The 24,428-nt window shown below is 37.6% G+C and overlaps 2 protein-coding genes and 1 pseudogene across 2 annotated transcripts; 2 read left to right on the forward strand and 1 right to left on the reverse strand.

Annotated features, from left to right (window-relative positions):
• The first annotated feature begins 1,206 nt into the window (after positions 1-1,206).
• On the forward strand, positions 1,207-5,062 carry or5f1l1.2 (olfactory receptor family 5 subfamily F member 1 like 1 gene 2). The gene is made up of 2 exons (XM_002933711.2): positions 1,207-1,222; positions 4,113-5,062. The coding sequence occupies exons 1-2, from the start codon at positions 1,207-1,209 to the stop codon at positions 5,060-5,062; spliced, it is 966 nt and encodes a 321-aa protein (XP_002933757.2).
• A 3,359-nt stretch (positions 5,063-8,421) lies between these two features.
• On the forward strand, positions 8,422-11,399 carry or5f1l1.3 (olfactory receptor family 5 subfamily F member 1 like 1 gene 3). Its single transcript, XM_004912365.2, has 2 exons — positions 8,422-8,441; positions 10,460-11,399. Exons 1-2 carry the CDS (start codon positions 8,422-8,424, stop codon positions 11,397-11,399), a joined length of 960 nt encoding a protein of 319 aa, XP_004912422.2.
• A 1,548-nt stretch (positions 11,400-12,947) lies between these two features.
• LOC100488500 lies at positions 12,948-23,124 on the reverse strand (annotated as a pseudogene).
• Positions 23,125-24,428: the final 1,304 nt, after the last annotated feature.

The following is a 24,428-nucleotide window of genomic DNA, read 5'->3' on the forward strand; positions in this document are numbered from 1 at the left end:
TAACTAATTTGGAATTTTTATTGTTCAAAATTTGTTTTGGTGCCGCATTTATCCAATATCTATAAATGGAGAAATCTATAAAGGAGAAGGAAAGGTAAAAACTAAGTAAGCTTTATTAGAAAGGTCAATAAAACAGGTCAATAATCACTCACAGAAACACTGCACTGAGTGCTCTATCAAAAGAAACATGAGATTTCCTGTCTTCTTTTGTGTAAAAATGTTCTTAGGTATCAGACTTCCTCTCTCAAAAAAATCCTTCATTCCTGGGGCCTGAGTCTGCGTAGCTCTCTCCTCTCCCCCTCCCTTCCCCCCTGCTCCCATAAGAATTCAGAGGAATTCACTCCCCCTCAGATCAGAATGTGTGATCAATGCTACTAGCCTCTAGAGCTGCAGCACGGAATCTGTGGGAGACTGAGCTAAAATGGCAGCTGCTATGTTATTCAAATGGAGGGAGCATCTGACTTTCCTTCTCCTTTAAAATGCCCACCTAGGATTACATTATTAGTGTTTAAATTACCAATTCTTTGAGTAAGCTACTGATAAAATTCAACTTTATTTTCATTAGGTGCGTACATGGAACATATATTTCAAATGCTGTTCTGTATCAGTAGTTGCACATGTATAAATCTTCCATATTCGTCTTTACAGTAAAGGGTGCCTTCTCTTAAACTGAGTTGCAAATGTATTGGTCCTTTCCTGTTCTTGAGATCAATCTTCTGCCATTCTTCAACTTCCTCTACACATATGACTTTAATATATACCTTGTTTAAATTGTGGTATGTAACCAGTTCTATTTTGATCTACAACCACCTTCTACTGTCATTGAGGATGGTCAACAAAATAAGAATTGGAAAAAATCCTTGATTTTAAACTCTCTGGGAATCCCTACAGCATCTTATCCACTGAAAAGGTTTTGGACCTAAAAAATTGTTTATGCCCCTCACACAGTTGCTAAAAACCTGGCGGCCCCCCTTGTGGAAGGGTTACTGGTCACAGTACAATCAATGTGACCTATTAACATTACAGTCCCAAATTCAAAATAAAGAACAGCTATGTACTTGGGTTAAATTGGTCTTACTAAATTAAATTCCTGGGTATGTATATTTTTCTGATATGTTGAGTTTGGTATGTTGACTTTGTCTTGTTCCCTGGCTATTTCGGTAGCAGACTGTACTTCTGGTTTTGATTCTGCTTAACCTGTAGAATATGACACTATTGAAAGGTCTATGTAAATACAGCCATAAGCACTCACAGAAATGCTGTTAAAAGAAACAGGATTTGTTGTCTCTTTGTTTTCCTGTGCCAGAGACATGCAGCTCTCTCCTCTCTCCTGCTCCCCACTCCTCAAGAATGCTAAGAACTCACCCTCCCCCCTTTAGGAATGTGGATCTGAGCCAATCAGCAGGAAGCTTCCTCATAGTCTTACAAACTGCTCATGTACACCTGTCGTGGTGCAGGAGCGTGGCATTATGGGAATTTCGTTTACAAAGCTCAGCATTTTTTTTTCCTATGAGGCTTCTGATCATCTGAACGGGAGAAATATGGGGAGACTTAAGGGCACTATTGAGAGAACTGAAGGTATGCCTGCAGCTTGAGATTAACTCTTTATTAGCCTTCCCTTCTCCTTTAAGTCTCAGTCAAACAAGACTCATATTATAGGCTAAACTGGGCAAAAGGAATGTTCTCCTGCAATGTTGGCCTGCATGTGGAGATTGGTGTTGGTAGGTATGTAGCATGTACCTGACTTTGGGGATCAGTTTAAAGGCAAAGAGATTGGGAGAAAGTCAAAATGGAATGTGCAGATCTATTAATGTTCTGAATGAGTGTTTGTAAGTAGGTAAGGCATTGAGGAATTAATTGTTGGAAGAGTATAACAAGTGGTTTGGTGAGATAAAATTTAGAGATGTACAGTGAAATGGACTTTTGAATTGCTTTATATGTCCTTTCTTTTTCTAGAATTTTAATTGGTTACTTTTTAGCTGCTAGAATAATATCAAAATCATGGAAATTCCCATGATCTAGTCAATAAATGAAAGCTAAAGGACATGTAAAGCCTACATTTGCCTACAATGTATATCAGTTGGGCAAGTCTCCCCCACCCAAATGGCATCATTTGTACTGCATACAGTATATCCCCTCCACTTGCCAGCACCATCACATTTTCCTAAAGCAAATAGCAGCTTTCACCCAGTGGCCATTTTTCCTCTGATACATAATCAGATACATTTAAATCTGCAAGCATCATACACACACACAGACCCTTATTCAGCATACATTTCATCAAGAATACAGGCTGACACAGGCACAACTGTCTCTGATAAAAGTTCTTCTTTGTTTGAGCACTGTAATGGTAAAGCTGAACTCAGGAGGTTAGGAGGAAAACAACTGAAGCAGACAGCTAGAGCTGAGTTTCTATGGGAACCAGCAATGCCATCTCTTCACTGGCTGCCAGACTGGAGGGCGTGTTTAGTAATCTGAACTTAGAACAACTGAGCATGCCCACAAGCCAACAGCCAAAGCAAATTCCTGAGGGAGGGGGGCGAGTGGGTTACAGGAGGAGAGGGAAATCTGAGTGATTAAGGAGATGCTGCAGCCTTACTATTAACCTCTGGACAACCAGAGTGGCAGGTATTGAAAGATTTCAAAGAGGCTGTTCACTGATTAAATTTTTGTGTGTGGGGTTTACATGTCCTTTAAATTACATTGTATTTGTATAAACAAAAAGTTAACTAGTATCACTCTAGTAAACTAGATACATTCGTAAAAATATGGGAACTATTCCTAAATAGGCCTATCCTGATGTGTTATTGCTGAATCTAAATCCCGCAAAGACTGCTTTGGGAAAACAGTCCAAATAATATCCTGGATTTGGTGCATCCCTTGTTGTAAAATAGGAGATATAAAATCTCCAGAAGTAGCTAAAAGTTTTTGTCAAGATAAATTGTTACAATTTATAATTGTTTCTTTAGGACACACATTCAAATATAGATTTTTCCCAGTAGACATTGTCTCCGGTGCCAGAATAATGGATAAAAGCAATGGAGATGTAGCCTGCTGTATAATATAAGGTTAGACTCGCTGATCCTGAAGTTACTTTATATAATCTCTTCAGATATATTGTTCACTGTGATAAATTGCAGCAGAAATTCTGTTTTTTAGAAGGCAGAAGGAGGTTAATTCCACTCCTAAGCTAGAATTATGGAATAGCTATCTGCTTATCTTCCCTGCAGCAAGAGCAGGGCTCATACACTGGGCACGTGTATCAAAGGCTAACCATACAGTTCACAAGTTCTATTTTTACCTTTTAATAACTATTCAACTTCAAATCCTATACAAGTGATTGGAAAGCTGTGGAATTTCCAATCTGCCCAACTGAGGTAATGTCCATTTTAACCCATCTTGCATTTTAGGGAGGTTCTTGGCAGGTAAATATTAGGGAAACATTTTAGGAGACCTGTTTACATATGTACTCAGTACATTAGTAACCAACTGAATGCAACAGATCCATAATATTTATTATTTTTTAAATTGGTCTTCAAGCATCCAAGTTGGAAGGGGTGTTGGGATCAATCACTGGATGGTTGGGATGCAACGTTTTGATTTATTTTTAATTAATTGAGGTTAGTAATGCACAGAATAACATCCTATTGTATGAACTACAAAAAATAGCAACTATTTCTGTATCAGTGCCCGTTTGGTTTTAATAATGCCCTTTTATATTAGGTGTTTGCCTTAGGTTAAATTGCAAATCGTATAACTAGTATAGTTTACTGGGATTTCCCAAAGTATGGAATTGTGTTGCTATTTTCTTCCACGATCAAAAACCCCTATTTCACATTAAAAGACTAAAAATTGTACAATGTTTTCTTTAAAAAAAGTAAATTCTTAGTACATAAAAGGACAGATTTAGTTTGATTAAAAACATTGTCTTGTGTTTTATCTCATTAAAACTCAGGAAACGTTTGGAAATACATTAAAGAGCAATGTTTTCATATAGAATTGAATCTGATCCAAAGACAGGAAATATTTACTGATTTCATTATTCTTTTATGGTCAAGCATTCTGTTTTTTTCTTTACTGGTTTCTTTCTCAGTGGCCAGACATGGAACAAGCCAACCAGACTACTGTGAGTGAGTTTATTCTACTGGGATTAACCAATGATCCGACGACAGAATTATTTCTTTTTATTTTCTTTTTGTTGATATATATTATTATACTTTTTGGAAATATAAGTCTTATATCCGCTGTTGTATTTATTTCTGACCTTCACAAGCCAATGTATTTCTTTCTCAGCAACTTATCATTTTCAGATCTTTGCTTTGCTACTACTGTCACTCCTAAAATGCTGTACAATATGCTTTCTGGCATAAAATCCATAGATTTTAACAGCTGTGCCTTGCAGCTCTATTTCTTTGCAGGTTTTGCAAGCACAGAAGCATATATGCTGTCTGCCATGGCATATGACCGATATGTGGCGATATGCCACCCACTTCTCTATACAGTTATCATGAATAGAAAAGCCCGCATTGTTCTCATGGCCGGTGTATATATGACTGGATTTCTCGCTACAAGTATTCACACATTCTGCACCATGCGTTTGTCTTTTTGTGGCCCTAATACAATCAACCATTTCTACTGCGATATCCCACCACTAATGGAGCTCTCCTGTTCAGACACGTACATTAGCAAAACCATCATATTTGTTGTTGTATTCTGTTTGGGGTGTTTTTCTGTAGCCGTTACGCTGGCCTCTTATTGCTATATTTTTTTCACCATAATGAATATCAAGTCATCCGGGGGGAGACTCAAAACATTTTCTACCTGTTCCTCCCACTTCTTATGTGTGTCCTTATTTTATGGAACTGTTTTCTTTATGTACCTTCGCCCGGCATCCAAATATTCTGTTAGTCAAGACAAAGTGGTCTCCGTGTTCTACACAATGATAATACCAATGATGAACCCAATCATCTACAGCTTACGAAATGCTGAGGTAAAAAATGCAGTAAGCTGGTACATCAATAAATTGCTTCTCTCAAAAATTCTAAAATTCAAGACTGTATAGACATTTACTACATGTACTGTTTATGCAATGTGTGTTATAAATTACAGTTTGAATTACATATTACAACATACAGTATATATTGTATTATATCTGTACATTGATCTTTTCAGAGGACAGAAGGATTAGAAGTGAGGAGGGATATTTTTTTTCATCTGCCTTTTCAGTTACAAGCTTTTCCTACAGAATTCTTCCACAAATATAAAGTATATCTATATTGAGTTAATGTAATTTGGTGGCACATTGACAAAAGGGCATGATCTACTAACATAGGCCCTAAATTGTACAATTGCATTTACCTGTTGCAAGCAATGACTAGTTTGATTGTAATCATATTTCTACAAGTTGTGTGATTGATGTGGGTAGTTGTGCTGGTACAATTTTTCATGAAATGGAACCAATGTTTTGAATAAAATATGTTTTAAAAAAGTAAAAATATGAACATTTACTGATTACTGATATTCTGAGTTTCATTTAATTTAAAAATCACTTTTACTGAGAAAAATGTTAATATTTGTAAATCAATTCAGAAGATAACTATAAGAACTATGTATTGTTGACCCGCTTATCCTATACAGGAGACACCCCATAAATAAAAAGCATTTTGTAATTTTTGACGCAGAAACTAAATGGAAATGGGAATGCCTCTCGTGATTTATATCTAAAAGTGAAATATCTCCACAGTTATTTTTAGAAACAACATTTTAGATGTGGTGTTGTTGTTGGTGTATATACTCATGCTGTGATACAGATTATCATTATACTGTTTTTTTTTCTCTAACACAAACACATTCACAGTCAGTTGTGAATTTGAAAAACATTGATATATACAGTATACATTTTCAAATCAAAAACCAACTTAAAAAATACCCAACATGTATGGGTGCACATATATATAAATGCAGCATCAAACAGCCGCAAAACTGAGGCAATCCAAAGGGCTATACTGTAAATGGATATCTGGAAGTAATTTAATCTTAACATCCCTTTACCTGTGGAAAATTCCCCACAAACTATATTCATTTATCACTATTTTTTCATGTGCTGACCTTCAGATATTTAACTAGGCCATCATTGCTTTCCTACATGATGAGTGCTTTTCAAAATTTCGCCTCAAAAACCATGGGCAAATGATTCTGTTAGATTTCTCAATACAATGCTTTAATGTGTAAAGAAAACTTGCTGAATATCAATTTACAGTTTACAATCAAAAAATGACCCCCAGTCATGATCATGATCTAACTCGGAAGTGGTACACTCAGGATTACTAATCCTCCTATCTTGCTTATTGGAGCTTTAGGCTGCTCACTAGTTGCTCTGATCCTGACTCTCATTTGAGCAGCTATTACAAAACTATCCCCAACATTATTTTTGCCTACTGGGCCTACCACTGCCCATGCTCTGAGTACCAACCACTTCCTCTAACAGGTGGGATCCAAAGGGGCTGAGCACATGTTGGCTTTCCCTTTTTAAATGGGGATCTAATGACAAAAATGATTCTCTCTAGGGGGCACATTTTCTAACCCACGAACGGGCCAAATGCGTCCGATTGCGTTTTTTTCGTAATGATCGGTATTTTGCGATTTTTTCGGAAATTATCGCGACTTTTTCGTTACCAATACGATTTGTGCGAAAAACGCGAGTTTTTCGTAGCCATTCCGAACGTTGCGCAAAATCTGGTGATTTTTTCGTAGCGTTAAAACTTGCGCAAAACGTCGCACCTTTTAAGGCGGAAACTTTCGGAATGGCTACGAAAAACTCGCGTTTTTTCGCGCAAATCCTATTGGTAACGAAAAAGTCGCGATAATTTCCGAAAAGTCGTAAAGGCGCCGAAAAAATCGCAAAAAATACGAAAAAGTCGCAAAATGTTCGTTTTCCAATCGGAATTTTTCCAATTCGGATTCGAATTCCTGTCTTAGTAAATCAGCCCCTAGGTGTGTTAAGTACATTATATGAATCCATTGCAGGAAGCATTGATATTTAGTTTATGTTTTAGCAGCAAAGGGAGCTTTAGTTTGGGCGCACATAGTAAACAGACATGCCTACGCAATTCTTATGGGTGGACAGGAACAGCAGGACACAGAGATCACAGTTGGATGTACAAGTTTAGTTAGGATGTGTGCTGTTTTTACTGAGTGCTAAAGTTCAGTGCTTCCTTTTCACAAATGGTACAGGATTTTGAATAAGTGTATATTGCAAAATGGCCCCATTTGCTGTAAATAGACAACACACTTAGCGATTATCATTTTTTTTTTTTACCTTTAGAGGCTAGAGCAATCCCCCCCCATCCATAAATACACTGAGCTGGCTCAAATGCTAGGGGACTGCCCAAATAAAGGGTGACTAAACCTTCAGTCCCCTATATATGAATCTGTAATTTGTTAGTAATAAACAATACCTTACATGCATGGGTGCATATATCCCACAAAAATATACAACCAGGACAAAATCAAAAGGTGAATTCTATTTGAAAATTTGGGGGCTGCACACATTACAGGTTTCAGTAAAACACCCCACAAACTATATATTTCTTAAATGTGCACACCTTCAGCTATTTTGATGCATTTTCCTTTATGCAGAATTCTGGACTTAATTCTTAATAGAATCTGTCTCCCATATGTAATAAGGCACAAACTGCTGCAACCAATAGCAACCAATAAGAAGTTTGCTTTTAAACAATTGGTCAGTAACTGCTATGTGCAGATTGGTTGCTATTGGTGAGCAGACCAGTAGCAAACTATGCTATGATTTTTGCATATATCATAGCATAAGTAATGAACCTGGTTAATATAAGTCTTCTATGGGGCGATGCTTTATTTTGGGGCTGTACTCTAAGGGGAATATTCTCGAATTTAAAGGAACACTATAATGGGAAAACATTTTTCAAAACACATCAGTTAGTAGAGCTTCTCCAGCAGAATCCTGCATTGAAATCCATTTTTCAAAAACACCAACAGATTCTTTTATATTAAATTTTAAAATTTCACATGGGGCTAGCTATATTCTTAATTTCACAGGGTGCTACAGCCATGTGACCTGTGCTCTGATAAACTTCAGTCACACTTTACTGCTGAGCTGCAAGTTGGAGTGATATCACTCCCCTGGCAGCAGCCGATCAGCAGAACAATTGAAAGATAGCAGCTCCCAGTAGATATCAGAATAGCACTGAACAGTTAAAAAACCAAGTCCAGCTTGGGACTCCTCCAGTTACATGGGAGTAGGAGAAACAATAGGTTACCTGAAAGCAGTTCTAATGTGTAGCGCTGGCAGACTCAGAAAACCACTATCTACAATTAAGAATGACATCAAGGTATGCTGCATTTTATGTTCATTTTAGCGCTTTGCCCTCCTCGCCTTTGTAAATGAGGCTTACAGATACCTAATCACTCAGGGATTTTGGCTGGGAAAAGTTGAAAATGTGTGGACTGCACCTTGTGTTTGCAATGACTCATTAGGTATAGGTATATATAATAAGGCTCTTTTATCATAAACTACCACCCAAATATATACATTTTCTAAATCTCCATACCTTTCTTATTCAAGTTACATCTGTGCTCTTTTCTACACTATGGTGCCAAATACAAACACTGTGTTACATTTATAAAAACATTTGCAAACTTTCTTTTAAAAAATGAAATGGTCAGAAACCAGGGAAATAAAAAAGGAAGTCATCTCCTTTCCTACCCATGCCCTACAATATGATAACCCTGTTGGTTACCTAGCGCCTCACCTGGCTATACCCTGAGCGCAATATCAAGTGCTATCCATAAACAGAAAAACAGCCAAATTGTAGCAATGAAAATTAGACATTCACTCTCCAATATAAAGGCCATGTATAAAAAAGCTAAAACAATTCAGTCCCTGTTCATGCCTAATCCCCCTCAGCCTTGGGCCCATTTGCTAGTTCAGTCCGGCCCTCTGCAAATGAGCCAGCAAAGTGTAAACTTCAGGCATGGCTGGGCATAGCAAACTACCATACAGCACATCCTATGTTCCAGGCCCCCTTGGCCCCCTCCATGGTCACGGGATCTGCTGTATACAATTTCCTTAAGGACATTCTCTAAGAAACACTAATTTTAGAAAATAAATTGATCCCAAAAGACATGGTCTCCAGTGTTGACACAATGGATAAAAGCAAGGGAGATGTAGCCTGTTGTGTAATGTGCAAGGTAAGGCTGGCAGTTACTTAGGGGCACATTTACTTATCCACGAACGCTGGATATTTTCTGCGACTTTTTTGTACCTTGTGTGACTTTTTCGTATTTTTAGCGCAAAAAAACGGATTAGTTTGGCCGCTGTTTACAATCGTTCAGTACAAAAATTTTGTGACTTTTGGATCGCCAATACGATATTATCGTGACTAATAAAATTTTTTCGTTCATGATATTTGCGATCTTCAGAAATTTTCGTTTCCAATCTGAATTTTTCCCATTCGGGATTCGAACTCGTGTTTTGATAAATCTGCCCCTTAGTCTCTTCAGACTTACTGTTGACAGTGATGAATTAAAGGAATTCTATTTTCTACATTTAAAAGTAGTGAAGTTGAAGTGATTCCTGATTCAAACTAGAGTGTAACCAGCTAGTCAGCTGCACTACAGTTCAACAGAGGGTTATTCCACTGAACTTTATTTTTACCTTTTAATAAATCTTCCATCTTAATATCCTATACTTATGGATAAAGAGCTGTGTCTTACCCTTTTGTTGAACTGTGGTAAAACACCTTATGTATTTTAGTGAGGGTTTTGGCAAGTAACCATTGCAAAGTGACTTCAAGAGACACAACTACACATAGTTAATACATTTGTAATCAGCTAAAAGGAAGACCTCTGATATTTTATTCTTTCTCATCAGTCTTTGAGCATACAGATTGCAATGGGCAATTCATTCAGTGACTAGCTGGGATGTAACATGGCCTTTTGGTAAGAAATGAGCTATTAAATGCATGTTTAGGGTTAGTAATTACCTGCTGTGAATTGTTGTGAATTATGTTAAATGCCTATTGAGTGATAATGGATAGAATAGCAAGTGTTTCCATATCAGTGCCTCTTAGGGTTTAATAATGAAAAGTTTAAAATGATCTGTATTATGTGTTTGCCCTTGGTTACAATGCAAATAATAACTGGCATGATTAAATATTAAATAATAATGCATAGGGTACTATTGTGTGTTTTCTTCTAGGATGCAAAACTGATAATGTTCGGTTGTACATTTGATGAAAGAATTCCAATTCAAGCTGACACCAGTTGTGATACATGGTTCAATTCCTGACCGTCAGTAAAATGTCCCTGTCAGGGAAGTTTTGGTAGATGGGGAAATATCAAACGGCTGCCAAGCGCGTCCTTCCTTTCTTATTTCTGTTTTTTACTGATTTCGTTCTTAGTGGCCAGACATGGAACAAACTAACCAGACTACAGTGAGTGAGTTTATTCTATTGGGATTAACCACTGATCCAAAGATAGAATTATTTCTATTTACATTCTTTTTGCTGATATACATTATAACACTATTTGGAAATATTGGTATTATATTCACTGTCCTTTTTGTTTCTGACCTTCACAAGCCAATGTATTTCTTTCTCAGCAACTTATCATTTTCAGATCTTTGCTTTGCTACTACTGTCACTCCTAAAATGCTGTACATTATGCTTTCTGGGAGAAAATCCATAGATTTTAACAGCTGTGCCTTGCAGCTCTATTTCTTTGCAGGCTTTGCAAGCACAGAAGCATATATGCTGTCTGCCATGGCATATGATCGATATGTGGCGATATGCCACCCACTTCTCTATACAGTTATTATGAATAAAAGGGCCTGTATTTGTCTCTTGGCCGGTGTATATATGACTGGATTCCTCATTGCAAGTATTCACACATCCTGTACCATGAGTTTATCTTTTTGTGGCCCTAATACAATCAACCATTTCTACTGCGATATCCCACCACTAATGGAACTCTCCTGTTCAGACACGTACATTAGCAAAACCGTCATATTTGTTGTTGTTTTCTGTTTGGGGTGTTTTTCTGTAGCCGTTACGCTGGCCTCTTATTGCTATATTTTTTTCACCATAATGAATATCAAGTCATCCAGGGGGAAGCGCAAAACATTTTCTACCTGTTCCTCCCACTTCTTATGTGTGTCTTTATTTTTTGGAACTGTTTTCTTTATGTACCTTCGCCCGGCATCCAAATATTCTGTTAGTCAAGACAAAGTGGTCTCTGTGTTCTACACAATGATAATCCCAATGATGAACCCAATCATCTACAGCTTACGAAATGCTGAGGTCAAGAATGCAGTAACCTGGTACATCAATAAATTACTTCTCTCAAGCAATTTAAAGTTTTAGACTGTTTAGACATTTGTTATATGTATCATGAACAACAGTTTGAAGTATATTATTAAATAATTTTTTAATTTATTGATTAATCAATGAATTAATGAAGTAGGTTTTTTACAGAGACTGTTTCACGACTTATGCATTATCACTCAAATCTGAATGGCTCAAAAGAGCACTTTGTACATGTGTGTGTATAATCCATAATGCAGCTTCATGTTTTTGTTATAAAGTATATTGCTTATTAAAAGAGAGACTTCAACTCAACTAAAAGCTACAAAATACTTTTTTCAGGAAGGTATTTCTGGGCTTTGTTGGCTCCAGGCTCCCCAGACACATCCACTTGGATCAACAGAGGAAAGCCAAAGAATAAGTGCCACCTCTTTCCAAAAACTATATTAAAGTGTGGCAGGAAGTGGTCACCTACTTATATGTACAGCAGAGATATGTAAATAAACTAACTTAGATACTTCTGCCTAGTAAAATTCAAAACTCATGGATTAATGTTTAATCATTTTATTTAAAGTACTTAGACATTGATGGGTATTTACTATTATAGTAATCTTGTAGATTGTAAGCTCTTTTGGGCAGGGCTCTCTTCACCTCTTGTATTGGTTACTGATTGCTTTATATGTTACTCTGTATGTCCAATGTATGAAACCCACTTATTGTACAGCGCTGCGGAATATGTTGGCGCTTTATAAATAAATGTCAATAATAATAATATTAATTATAAGGGCAATATACACCTACCCAGTCTTTACATTAGCTAAATAAATAAGACTATTCTGCTGTTACTTGTAATAAAAACATATGTTTTCAGGAAGGTATTTGGCAGAATTAATGTTTGTGTCCATATGCCACTTTCATTGGTAGGAATAAAAAGATGGGTCTAAATATATACATATAAATGTAAGGTTTGATATAATATCCTATGTTCTCATATTCATATAATCATATATTCATATATGCATGTATTTTGATACTTTGATACTTTGATGCTTAGCATATCATACTCCATTTTAGAAATGTACCTCCATTTTGTAATAGCAGACAGCAAGGCTTGAACATCCCATAATAATTGTTTTTCCCAATTAGTACTTTTGCATAGCTTGCATTTTACAGGATGTGAACCTTCAAAAAGTAACTTTTTCTTATCTGTGTACTCTATGTAAAATTTATGTCCTGTCTTGGCCGTCCTTGAAGAACGTCCTTGTGGAAAATGAGGTTCTACTCTATTTTTTGGAAATGATTCCTTTGTATCTGCATGTGCTCAAAAAGGGTATATAAGCTATAATCACATAAGAATAAACTGAACAAGTTTGAACTTCCATCCTGGTCGTGTCGTCCTTGTTCCCGTGCACGCCTTTGTCCCGGCAGGAGAGCTCCCACGGCTGACTTGTTTTAGGATTTGCGGTCAGGAACCCTTACAGTTATGGTACCAGGAGTGGGGTGTCGCCAGCTGGACAAGTGAGTATAACTCTATTCATTTTGAGTCTTACTCTGTCCGGCTGCGGCACCGCCATGTCCTTGGTTTTGCAGCATTCCATTGAAGTCTGCATATAAAAGGTTAATTTAGTTGTGCTGCGGTAGCACAGGGTTCTGTTTGCGTTTTGGTAACGCAAGGTTTTAGTTGCACTTTGGTAGTGCAAGGTTTTATTTGCGTTTTGGTAACGCAAGATTTATGAGATTTATTGCCTGCTGCGGTAGCAGGAGTTTGGCCGCTCAAGTTGGTTTGTTTATATTTCACTGGGAGCCTCCTTAAGGGATTTTCTTATTTTTCTCTATCTGCCAATATTGTACTGTAAAATATATAAATGTTCATATAAACACCCAGGGCATTAAGAGTGATCGCATGTCGTTGTGGGTATTGTTGGGACCTTGATCTCAGTTCAGCCCTAACGACTTTGCTTTGCCAAGCGTGCTTATACTTTTGATTTTTGGACATTAACGGTAAGAGTTAATCGGGGGAAGTAGCCAAAGGTAATAAGGAGTTTTTGGTAAGCTCAAAGCCTCTAAAGGAGGGGCATTAGGTAGGCATGAGTTTCTTGTTGCGATACTCTTGGATGAATTACTGTGTGTCTGTGTTGTGTCTTTGTTATTGTCTTTAGAAGTAAATGTTATATTTTTAAACCGGTCATGTAAAATTTATTGCAACATTAAGGAATACATCTGAAAGAGCTAATAAGGTTTTGTAGTGTTGTAGGGACCTTGATCCCAGTACAGCCTGTTTGCTTTTTCGGAATTGTTGTAATTAATTTTCATTATAAGGAGTTGAAAATAAATTAAATAAAGATTCTAAGAAATTATCACTACACATTCATGATAAACTTGCAAGGAATACTGAACCTGGTGTCAGTATGATTCTATCGGTGCGCACCCACATGCTTTGCTGAACTAATTTGAACAGGAATAAATACCGTGAGGACTGATTATGTCTTTAAAAAATTTAAGCCCAATGTGAGACTGCAGTTTTTGTCTGTCTTTAAGCCAAATATAAGGGTTCCGGACAGTTGACACGGGATGGGACGGAGACTGATCACCTCCGGGACATGGTGGGAACTTAGATTATAGTTTCTTTACCGTGTCATCCCCATATCCTATTGTGAATTAGTCCGTAGTCGAAAGTGGCTTCCTGGCAGCCAGCAAAGACAGGTTCCTATTGCCTGCAGTCTATTAACTGAACCTGCACATTGGTATTTATGGCCTGATTTATGTTTCTTGTTTCTATGTATTCTTGTGTCTCCCTGTAATTGGTCTCTGTTAACCGTCCGTCTGAAGTTGTGCCTGTGAAGGTCAGTAACAGGATTCTTATGTGCAGGCATTAGAGGGGTTAATAGCTACGTTCCAGCTGAGCGCTGTGCATGCTGGAGTGGGGGTAATTACAATGGATTGTGTGTGGAATATCTTAGCTTTGGTGGGTTAACCTAGTACAGTGTACAGGGAAGATATGTCGTGTAATAATTGCGTATGTGGACTTCTGTTTGGTATTACAGAAGGGGGGTGGCGACTAGCTAGTATCACAGAAGGGGGGTATCCTGAAGTTTACCTGGGTAGGAAATGTGTAATGCCCAGTGTTCCGGACATTCTGTGTTACCGGCTTAATGTCCATTTCTCTATGGGACAAGAAAATTTAGGGAAAAGCATAATGCAGATTTGGGAAAATGCTATTTCCAGCGGATACTCACCCGTGGAGTGTGCTTGCCACCCTAAGGAAGAGATGTTAGAGTGTGAGCAAGACGAACAAAACCGAGTCAGAAATTTATTGGCAAATTGCCTGTAGCTCTGTTCAGTGTTAGATATCGACTAAGAAGGGGCTGTAAACTGTCGCCTTCAAAATTTTGTTTCAATCAGCTCCCAGATTAAGGTGTTACTTTCCCCAACAGCTGCAATTACACTCTGATGTTTTAACTAATTTTGTATCTCAATTAATTTGTGAACTAACTAAAGTGCATGGTTAGGTGTTCTCTTTTGTTCCAGATCCAACCTTCACTGAGGGAACTGCAGCTCGAGGACTAAATGATACTAAAGAAATTCGTTTGGAACTACACCTCCCACTACAAAAGATCCCAGTTCTGGAAGGAACACTTACATCCGTGCAACAATAACTTATATCCTTTTCTGTATTACACAGTTCTGATACATTCCTCTAATACATAGCCTCATGCCTTATTTATCTTAGACATATGTGTCAGGGTTAATGCATGTAGAAATGGAAGGATTATGGTTTAATAGACAGTCTATGGCAGTTGTATTAGCCTGTAAACAAGAAGGTTTCAGAGAATATTAGAGGACATATGGCACAATTATATTAGTGTACGGACATTTGTCCATTAGATCAAATTAACCTGCCGTGTGGGCTATTTTCCAAAAAAATGTAGGATGTGTGTCTTGTACCCCCTACAAAGCATTCTTAAAGACCCACACACCTGCTTATCAAAAACAGTATCCCTGGTATCAACAGACTCATGCACCCGATGGTACACGTTGTAACAGACATTAACCCCTTACTTACCTCTACACCTTCAGACTCAACATACTACAGTGTCATAAATTTAGGGAATGCATACCATTCTATATCAGTAAGTGAGAAGACAAGGCCCTTGTTTGCCTTCACGTGCGATCGGCGTCAATCACCTTTGCGCAATTAGCAATGAAGTACGCCGCCAGCAGCGTGATTTATGGGTATGTACTCCGCGAATCTCTAAAGGGCTGGGGATATCAGTCAGGGTCAACTCCCCTGCAATATGTTGATGATTTATTGTTGTGTAGTGCAGACCGAGAAAGTTGTGAAAGAGACACTATTTCACTGCTGACTTACCTGTGTGAGGAGGGGCACAAGGTATAATTAAAAAGGTGCAGTATTGCAAACCATCTGTACAGTACTTGGGTTTCTTGCTATCACAGGGGCATAGACTAATAAACCAACAGAGAATTCAGGCAATCTCAGCCATAGAAAGCCACAAACTAAGGAACAATTGCTCACATTCTTGGGCACGGTTGGTTTTTGCAGACAATGGATTCCAGACTGTTCATATTTTGAAAGCGTCTTAAGGAGCATACTTACAGACTCTGAATCTGACAATTTGCAATGGACTGAAACTGGCACAAATGCATTTAAAGCTTTACTGGGGGTATTGGCATCTGCACCTATACTCAGTCTGCCTAACTATAATCTGCCTTTGTGTTGTACTGCAGGAAATTGTAAGACCATGGTTGCAGACTTAGCCCAGATTTACGGAAACAGTTAAAGACCCATAGCATACTTCTCTGAGGTGCTACTGTCCACTGTGCAAGGCATGCCTGCCTGCCTGAGGGTGCTAGCAGCTTACACGGTAGCTGTTGAGTCTTCTATTGCTAATACCTTATTCTATCCTACAACGTTCTATATTTCACAAGTGCTGATGGTAAGCCTATTGCGCATGCTACTTATATAGAAGAGTTGTTACAAGTCCTTATGCTTCCACACACCCTAGTGGTAGTTAAGTGCCGTGGGCACTCTACCGCCAGTGGCTGCCCATCCTACCGACCCCCCGCCCGATAAGCCCCCGCCTGATATTATTGCTTTATGAGTGCTGCCATCTCTGCCACATGATTTGCTCTTATATGAGTTACAATTATATGCCACATCTACAGATATAATATACTGGCAGGATAATATGTTGACCATCGACGACAATGGCCTCTGGTCAAAAGGAGGGACCATAGGTCTCCAGAAACATGCAGCACCACTGTTCATTATGTAGTTCATGGTGTCATATAAAAAGGAAAGTCACAGCAAGTAAATCACTGAAATGTGTCATGTAAAAAGGAAAGTCATAGTAAGTGAGAAATTTTAATGGGTAAGCCTTTTCCCACTCCGTGGACAAGGACTCCCTTGGTCATTATACCAGGCAATTTGGATCAGATACGGGAACAATATGTAACTGAGTTGATAAAGTTTTGAATGGTCACTATGGTGATGTTTCTTTCTCTTTTCCTATTCATTGACAGGAAGCTACACATTCATATCGACCAGGAGACATCATATTCATGCGGAGACTCCATTCAAAGGAAGGTGGAACCACCCCATACGTAGATCCCATGACCGTGATAGTCAATCACCAGAACCGCAATCCTGACATCTGACAGCAATCAATGGATACACGCAAGAGGGCCCCCTGGAGGATTACTCCACAGGATACCCCATCCTCAGATGACGACGGCAACCCCCCTTGTGACCTACCCAACCCTCACCCCAGGAAACAGCGGTCGAGTCTGAGAAATCTACCTCATCATTGTCCTCAGCAAAATTCTTGCTTTAGCAGGATTTGTCTACTTTATCATTTTCCTCAGCACCATGGGTGCATATCACCCTGAGGAGCTACCTTGATTGTGTGGACAGTCTCTGGACCGCCCAACAGGAACATAACAGTAGATAAACATACGTAACATACGTGATGACAATTTGTGGGAATACATGGCACGGGTTGTTCTTAACACTAGTTACATGTGCCTAAAGGATGTCACTAGTACAATTGAACTGATTGAGACTTGTTTTGTAGCTGTTGCTACTCCCACTACTATGCTTACTGACATTCTTCATGCTACAAATAATGACTCTGAAGTGCAAGGTTCTGATACTGAAACACATGTCCTCATATATGTTTATATTGCACATCAAAATTTTGCTTCCATAATTACCTACAATGTAACTGCAAGTGACATACGCTATAACATGACTTGTAACATTAATGCATTAGTGCATTTAGGCACGTTTGACTAAGAGTAGTGACCCGCACCCAGTGTGCAGTAGGCTGACCTATCAATGCACCAACTTCACAACAACTATGTCATGTAATCACAACCCACCCTAGACAGACCACCCAGGCCCAACGCCCTAAGAGAGGCACAGATTATGAACAACTACCTGAAGATTGCGAGTCAGACTTACACTTAATGGCTAAGTCTGAACTAATAGCGCTAGGATTCTCATTGGTAGGAATACCAGGATTGACTGTATATCAGGATAAACAAATTAATAAAATTGCTTGCATCATAGTTAAGAGCATTAACGCTACCAGCACTGCAATTGCAAATCTATTGACTGACTTAGGAGACATTAGAAAAGCAGTATTACAAAATCGCGATTAATTATTTGCTTTTCAAGCCATTAACCAAAAGCTTGACATACTTCACGGTTTGGTTAACAACAGTACCCAACATAAAGACCAAGGTTGGTGGGACTGGCTCACTAGCTGGCTCCCAGACATTAGCGGTTGGGTCAAGACTGTTATCGAGGTTGTCATTATTATTATCATCTGTCTAATTATCATCCAATGTGTGCCTTCATTAATCCGCATGTGTTGTTCACGTTGTAATGATTAACTTTAATTGTTATCACTTCGTGATAAAAGGGAGGGTACCTAAAATTCTCCCTCCATAGATTTCATCTTCAATATGTTATCACTTCGTGATAAAAGGAGGGATTGTAAGGTTTGATATAATATCCTATGTTCTCATATTCATATAATCATATATTCATATATGCATGTATTTTGATACTTTGATACTTTGATGCTTAGCATATCATACTCCATTTTAGAAATGTACCTCCATTTTGTAATAGCAGACAGCAAGGCTTGAACATCCCATAATAATTGTTTTTCCCAATTAGTACTTTTGCATAGCTTGCATTTTACAGGATGTGAACCTTCAAAAAGTAACTTTTTCTTATCTGTGTACTCTATGTAAAATTTATGTCCTGTCTTGGCCGTCCTTGAAGAACGTCCTTGTGGAAAATGAGGTTCTACTCTATTTTTTGGAAATGATTCCTTTGTATCTGCATGTGCTCAAAAAGGGTATATAAGCTATAATCACATAAGAATAAACTGAACAAGTTTGAACTTCCATCCTGGTCGTGTCGTCCTTGTTCCCGTGCACGCCTTTGTCCCGGCAGGAGAGCTCCCACGGCTGACTTGTTTTAGGATTTGCGGTCAGGAACCCTTACAATAAACATATCTTGATATGTTTGGAGTACTGCATAGTCCCTAGTTATAAACAAATACATGTATAAATATTAGTAAATAGACAACTTTCTTTACTGGTATATACTGTAGTAAAGACACACCAGGGCTTATTTTACAAATGTTTTTTTCAACCATCGGTAAAAAAATACTAATACAAAGCTCTTTTCTGCAGTGCAACAGGCTTTGTTTCCAGTTGCTAAGCCTTTTATTAGCTTGAATGGCATTCGTTTTATTATAATGGCCATTCCATTTTTAGGCTTATTGATTTCCATGGCTTTGGATCAAGTTTAACTGCTCAAAGCAGTACAACACATTCTGATGAACTGACACATTGGTCTTAACAGGAAATGCTTTGATTAATGTGCCAAGTTGTGAAAGGACTGTACTAACAGTCAGGAACATGTCTGGGATAAAAATCAGACTGCTATGAAGCCACCTGAATTTCCCAGTTTGCATTTAATACACATAAAAAATGGTCCTGCAAATTATTTCTATTATAAAAATTAGTGGTTAGTCTTGAGATAAAATATTCCTCTTCCAGTCATTACGCTCCTGACACATAATAAACCCATTGCTTGGTCATTGTAGAATATGGAACTGGGCTTAAAGTCCAAGTAATGACCACAAAGCTTATTCAAATTCTTTAGCAGTAGGAGTCGAGTAGATCAAATAAGGTAGTAATGTAGTAGATTGCCGTAGATGTATTAGAATATAGTAGATGTCAGATACAGTCATAGCTAAAACAGGGTTCTGTTTCACCAATGTGGAGTTGGTTTGGTAGGTTTTAAGCTTCACCTCCAGGGTTTCTAGCAATAGTGATCAGGATCCCTTAAAGCAAAAAGGTATCAGAGGGAGGAACATAACCACGATCCCTCTTCAGTACTGAGGTCCCTTTACTTAGGCTAGCAGAGCTCAGGGAAGAGCTACCTCCAGCTATTAATCCCTGTTGGAGCACAGGCTGCTTTTTCTAATGACTGTATCTCACATTCCTAGAACTTACTATTCCAAAAGCTAATCCTGTAAACTGGCTCATTCACAGGGTCCCTGTCCCCCTACTTTCAGTAAAAGGTTTGTACTCTTTATTGGGCTGTGTTGACTTCAGGCTCCCCAGACACATTAACCCCTTTCCAAGCACTATATTAAAGTGTCATAATGGGGTCACCAATTTATGGGCCAATAACACAGATTTGTAAATGAACTCTGAGGGGGTGCTTCTTTTCCCTTGAAAATGTATTAGATCTTTCAAAATAACCTACTCTGACAGAGATCCTGTCTTTCTGCATGCAAAATTTGAGCTACAGTAATTTTATTTTGTTAGATTTCGTGTGTCCTGGAATCACCTATTTGCTAGGAAATAGATAAAGAAATTTGTCAATTAAAATCTGACCCTGACTCTCAGAATTTTCAATTCGTTATTCTTATCATTTCAGTATGATGACGCTTATATTAAGGGGCACATTTATCAAAGTAAGAATTAGTACGAATGAGAAAAAACATGTAATTTCTGCGATATTTTCGTTAAATTCCGCTACTTTTTTCGTGCTTTGCATCAATTTGTGCGACAAGGTTCAAAGTCAGAAAGGTTTTCGCGCCGTTTACGATCGTTCAGATACAAAATTTTTGTAACTTTCAGATCGCACCACAATATTTTCGCACGTCCACGATCCAAATTTTTGCGCACATCAGAAATTATCGTAGTTGCTCCGAATTTTTTCCAATCTTACTTTAAAGAATCCGAAATCATACTTTTATAAATCTGTCCCTAAATGTTAATTTTCGTTAGGATTCCCCTTTAACATTTATCACTTTGGTTAATGTACTTAGACATCAATGTGTGTTTATTATGGGGGCAATATATACCTACCCCATATTTACATGAGCCAAATAAATAAAACTATTCTGCCTTTATATGTAATAAAAATATACAGGGAAAATTAATCAATTCTTGTAACTGGTAGTATTGCTGTAAAACCTTGTAATGATATGTGTAATGATATGAGAAGCAATGCTTGTTCTTATTTGGGGATTTAATAAATACCTAGACTGTTCAGCTGCTTAAAAATAATGGCCCACAGGATATCTGACTCCTTAAAGAAGTTAATTCTGATGAACTGGTACATTTGGAAAAAACAAAAGATACATATGCCAGATCATTAACAGACCTCTTTGAGAATCAAAAAAATGTATATGAACTGCTGGTAGTCCCTCAGGGATCACCTGTTTAAATTTTAGCAAATCTTCCCAATATTTTCTTTATTAATAAAGGAAGATAAAGGGATGTGTATAATGGGTCCTTCTTTTCTACCCGTTTCCTATATCCCAGACTTATACAGTACATATGGAGTTCATCATTCAGGTAGTTTACTTAGTAATAACACTGTGATTACATATCTTCTACATCTTCCAGAACTGATCTGAACAACCTGGTGAGAATCAGTATAAACTGTAAACAGTCTTCAAGTACAGTGTTCTGTAGATTTTGATTTTTAATTCAAAACAATTGGCAGAATTCATGTCCAAATAATGCCTATTTATTGGCCTCTCGTTGAACACGGGTCTATATTTTACTTTTAAATAAGCATGTGCCATCCATTTAACTTTGTATAGGGTTGTAATAAAGTGGGTGAACTTTTATTAATATTAATATTTTGTATTACTTTGCATCAATAAAAATAATAACACAAATATGCAGGATCAGTGATTAAGCCTTCTGAAGTATTGCTAATGAGCAATAACTTAAAATCAAAAAAGCAAACAGGAATCAAGCAGCTCCAGGCAGCATTTTTTTGATTTTATGATATACCGTTGGGATGGTTCACAGACACCTGGAATCTGCAGCCGTATACTACTGATTACTTGTGCTGAACTATAACCCCAAAACTTTTTGTCTGACCAATAACTTACACACACACAATAATAGTAGAATTAAAAAGATTTACTTAGTTTCAAATGATTTTAGTGATAGCCAGTTCTGTATATATGACCTTCGGTTTCCGATAACTAAGCAATGATCCAAATATCTTGGTATCCATTCCCAAAGCTCCTAACAGAAGGTCGAGGCTTCCTTTTATACTGGAGTTCTTAGAAAACCCACAAGATTTTCCAGTGCATAATCAAAACTACCACCTTTACCCCCCTTAGGATGTTGTGTTATATACTACATCTTTTCTCTCTCGGCTCCTAACTCCCTATCTTTCTCCTTGGTACAGTATAAATCTCAGGATTCTGAGCATTATTGGATATGCCGTTGAACTATGTGCCCACCTATTTACACGGTTCTTCCAAATTAACATGGAAAGAGTACAAGTACTGGAATCTATACATATATTGATCTAGACAGTTCAGGTACTATTTAAATAATTATCCCAGCATGGTGTCTGTATATTATTACTACATTTCCACAAATTTTCATCAGGGCCCTTCCTACTTCTTTGTTTCTTAAGCTGTATATTAGTGGGTTCAACATAGGAATAATTATAGTGTAGAAGACAGAGGCAATGCGGTCTTGATTCATAGCATAACTAGAGGGAGGGCGCAAGTACATAAAGACAATGGTGCTGTAGAATAATGATAATGTAGCTGTAAGACACTGTAATGGTTATGAGTGAACCCATTTCAGCAAATCCCCCAAAGATAAACATTACAAGTTCATTCATCATAGTATTAGTGCAAGAAAGCTTTAGAAGAGGGGGCACATCACAGTAGAAGTGATTGATTGTGTTACTTTTACAGAATGTCAACTGGAATGTACAGGTTGTGTGAATTGCTGCATTGAGATATCCTGCAATGTAAGCTGAACCCACAAGCTGCCTGCAAACCCTACTGTTCATAAGCATTAAGTACAACAATGGGTTACAGATGGCAACATATCGGTCATAGGCCATGATTCCTAGCAAAAAACATTCAGTGGTGACTGAAGCCCCAAATAAATACATTTGCAGTGCACATTCAATGTATGTAATTACTTTGCCACCAGAAAGAAAACCTGCCAAAGTCTTTGGTGTTATAATACTTGAGTAACACAGGTCCAGGAAGGACAAGTTCTTTAGAAAGAAGTACATGGGTATATGGAGGCGGGAACTGGCACTGATGATCAGTATGATACCAGTATTTGCAAAAAGTGTCACAACATAGAATAAGGAAAAGAGAACAAAAAGGAGGATCTTGAGTGAGGGATCATCAGTTAACCCTAAAAGAATAAAGTCACTAAACTTTGTGCTATTCAACATCTTTGCCGGAAACCTGTCAACATCACAGAGCAATGTGAACTCGAGCTCCCTGCCTATTGGCAATAAACATTATCCAGTATCTTAAAACTGATATGATCCATTTTGATATACAAATAAGATATGTTATTTTCTTAGATAACTACTTTTTGCTTTAATCAGATAAAGTGATTACAGCATCGCCAGCATATGTCATTAAAAGTGCAAATTGACAGTTTGTATGACATTACAAAACACCAGCTATCTTATCAGCGGGTATATGAACATGCCTCTGCAAAATCTGCCATTGAAACAGTTTATAACAGCTAAAGATAAGGAAAATTCCTTATGGAGATGCACCATTACATTGCCTCTTCCCATGTAGAAAAGCTACTATGATAAACCATAAATTCAGGCAAACAAAGATCTGCAAAACAAAAAACATGGTAATACATATTAATCAGTATGTTTTATCAATACTATTTGTTTTCAACAATCATCTATGCTTTTTACATTGTGTTAGGGATGATTATTTATACTTTACAAGAATTCAAAGTACAACCATTCAGGCCTAGTACATAGTTATTGCACTAGCACCATAAAGGAGGACTAAAGCTTGACAAAGAAGAAGGGTAGACTTCCTAAGCTTAGCTTCTCTACATCTGCCCAGAGCACACTGAGCATGTGTGTCACTGACACTCCTAACAGAATCCAAGATAAAGAGCTCCTGTGACAACTTTGACGGCCTGGATTATTGTTGCTATAGAGATGCCCAACCTTTAGGCTGGTGCAATAAGTTCACAATATAAAATATGTATTTCAAGCCGTATTCAATTACATTTAATTCTTATCAGGAACAATGATTCTAAACTGATTCTAAGATGATTCTAAGTTTACAATTTCTTACAAACTGTACTTTTTTATAATTTCACATATTTGAGGTCAAAACTATGACTACTAAAGTTTATATTTATATTTAATACAATAGTATTAAATAGTAGTTATTAGTTTAATATTATTATGGTGTTATTAAAGCAATACTTTCATGATTTTTATGATGTACTTTTTAATTCTAAATTACGCTGTTTACATAGCAAATAATTCACTCTGCCATTTAAAATTTTTATTCTTGAACCAACAAGCTGTAATATTGGTGTGTAGGCGCCATCTCAGTGCATTGTGCCTGAGTCTGAGCTTTCAGAAGGAGCCAGCGCTACACATTAGAACTGCTTTCAGGTAATCTATTGTTTCTCCTACTCCCCTGTAACTAGAGGAGTCCCATGCCGGACCTGGATTTCTTACTACTGAGTGCTATTCTGATATCTACT

The sequence above is a fragment of the Xenopus tropicalis genome, chromosome 2, assembly GCF_000004195.4.
Source record: "Xenopus tropicalis strain Nigerian chromosome 2, UCB_Xtro_10.0, whole genome shotgun sequence".
Classification (NCBI taxonomy): Eukaryota; Metazoa; Chordata; class Amphibia; order Anura; family Pipidae; genus Xenopus; species Xenopus tropicalis.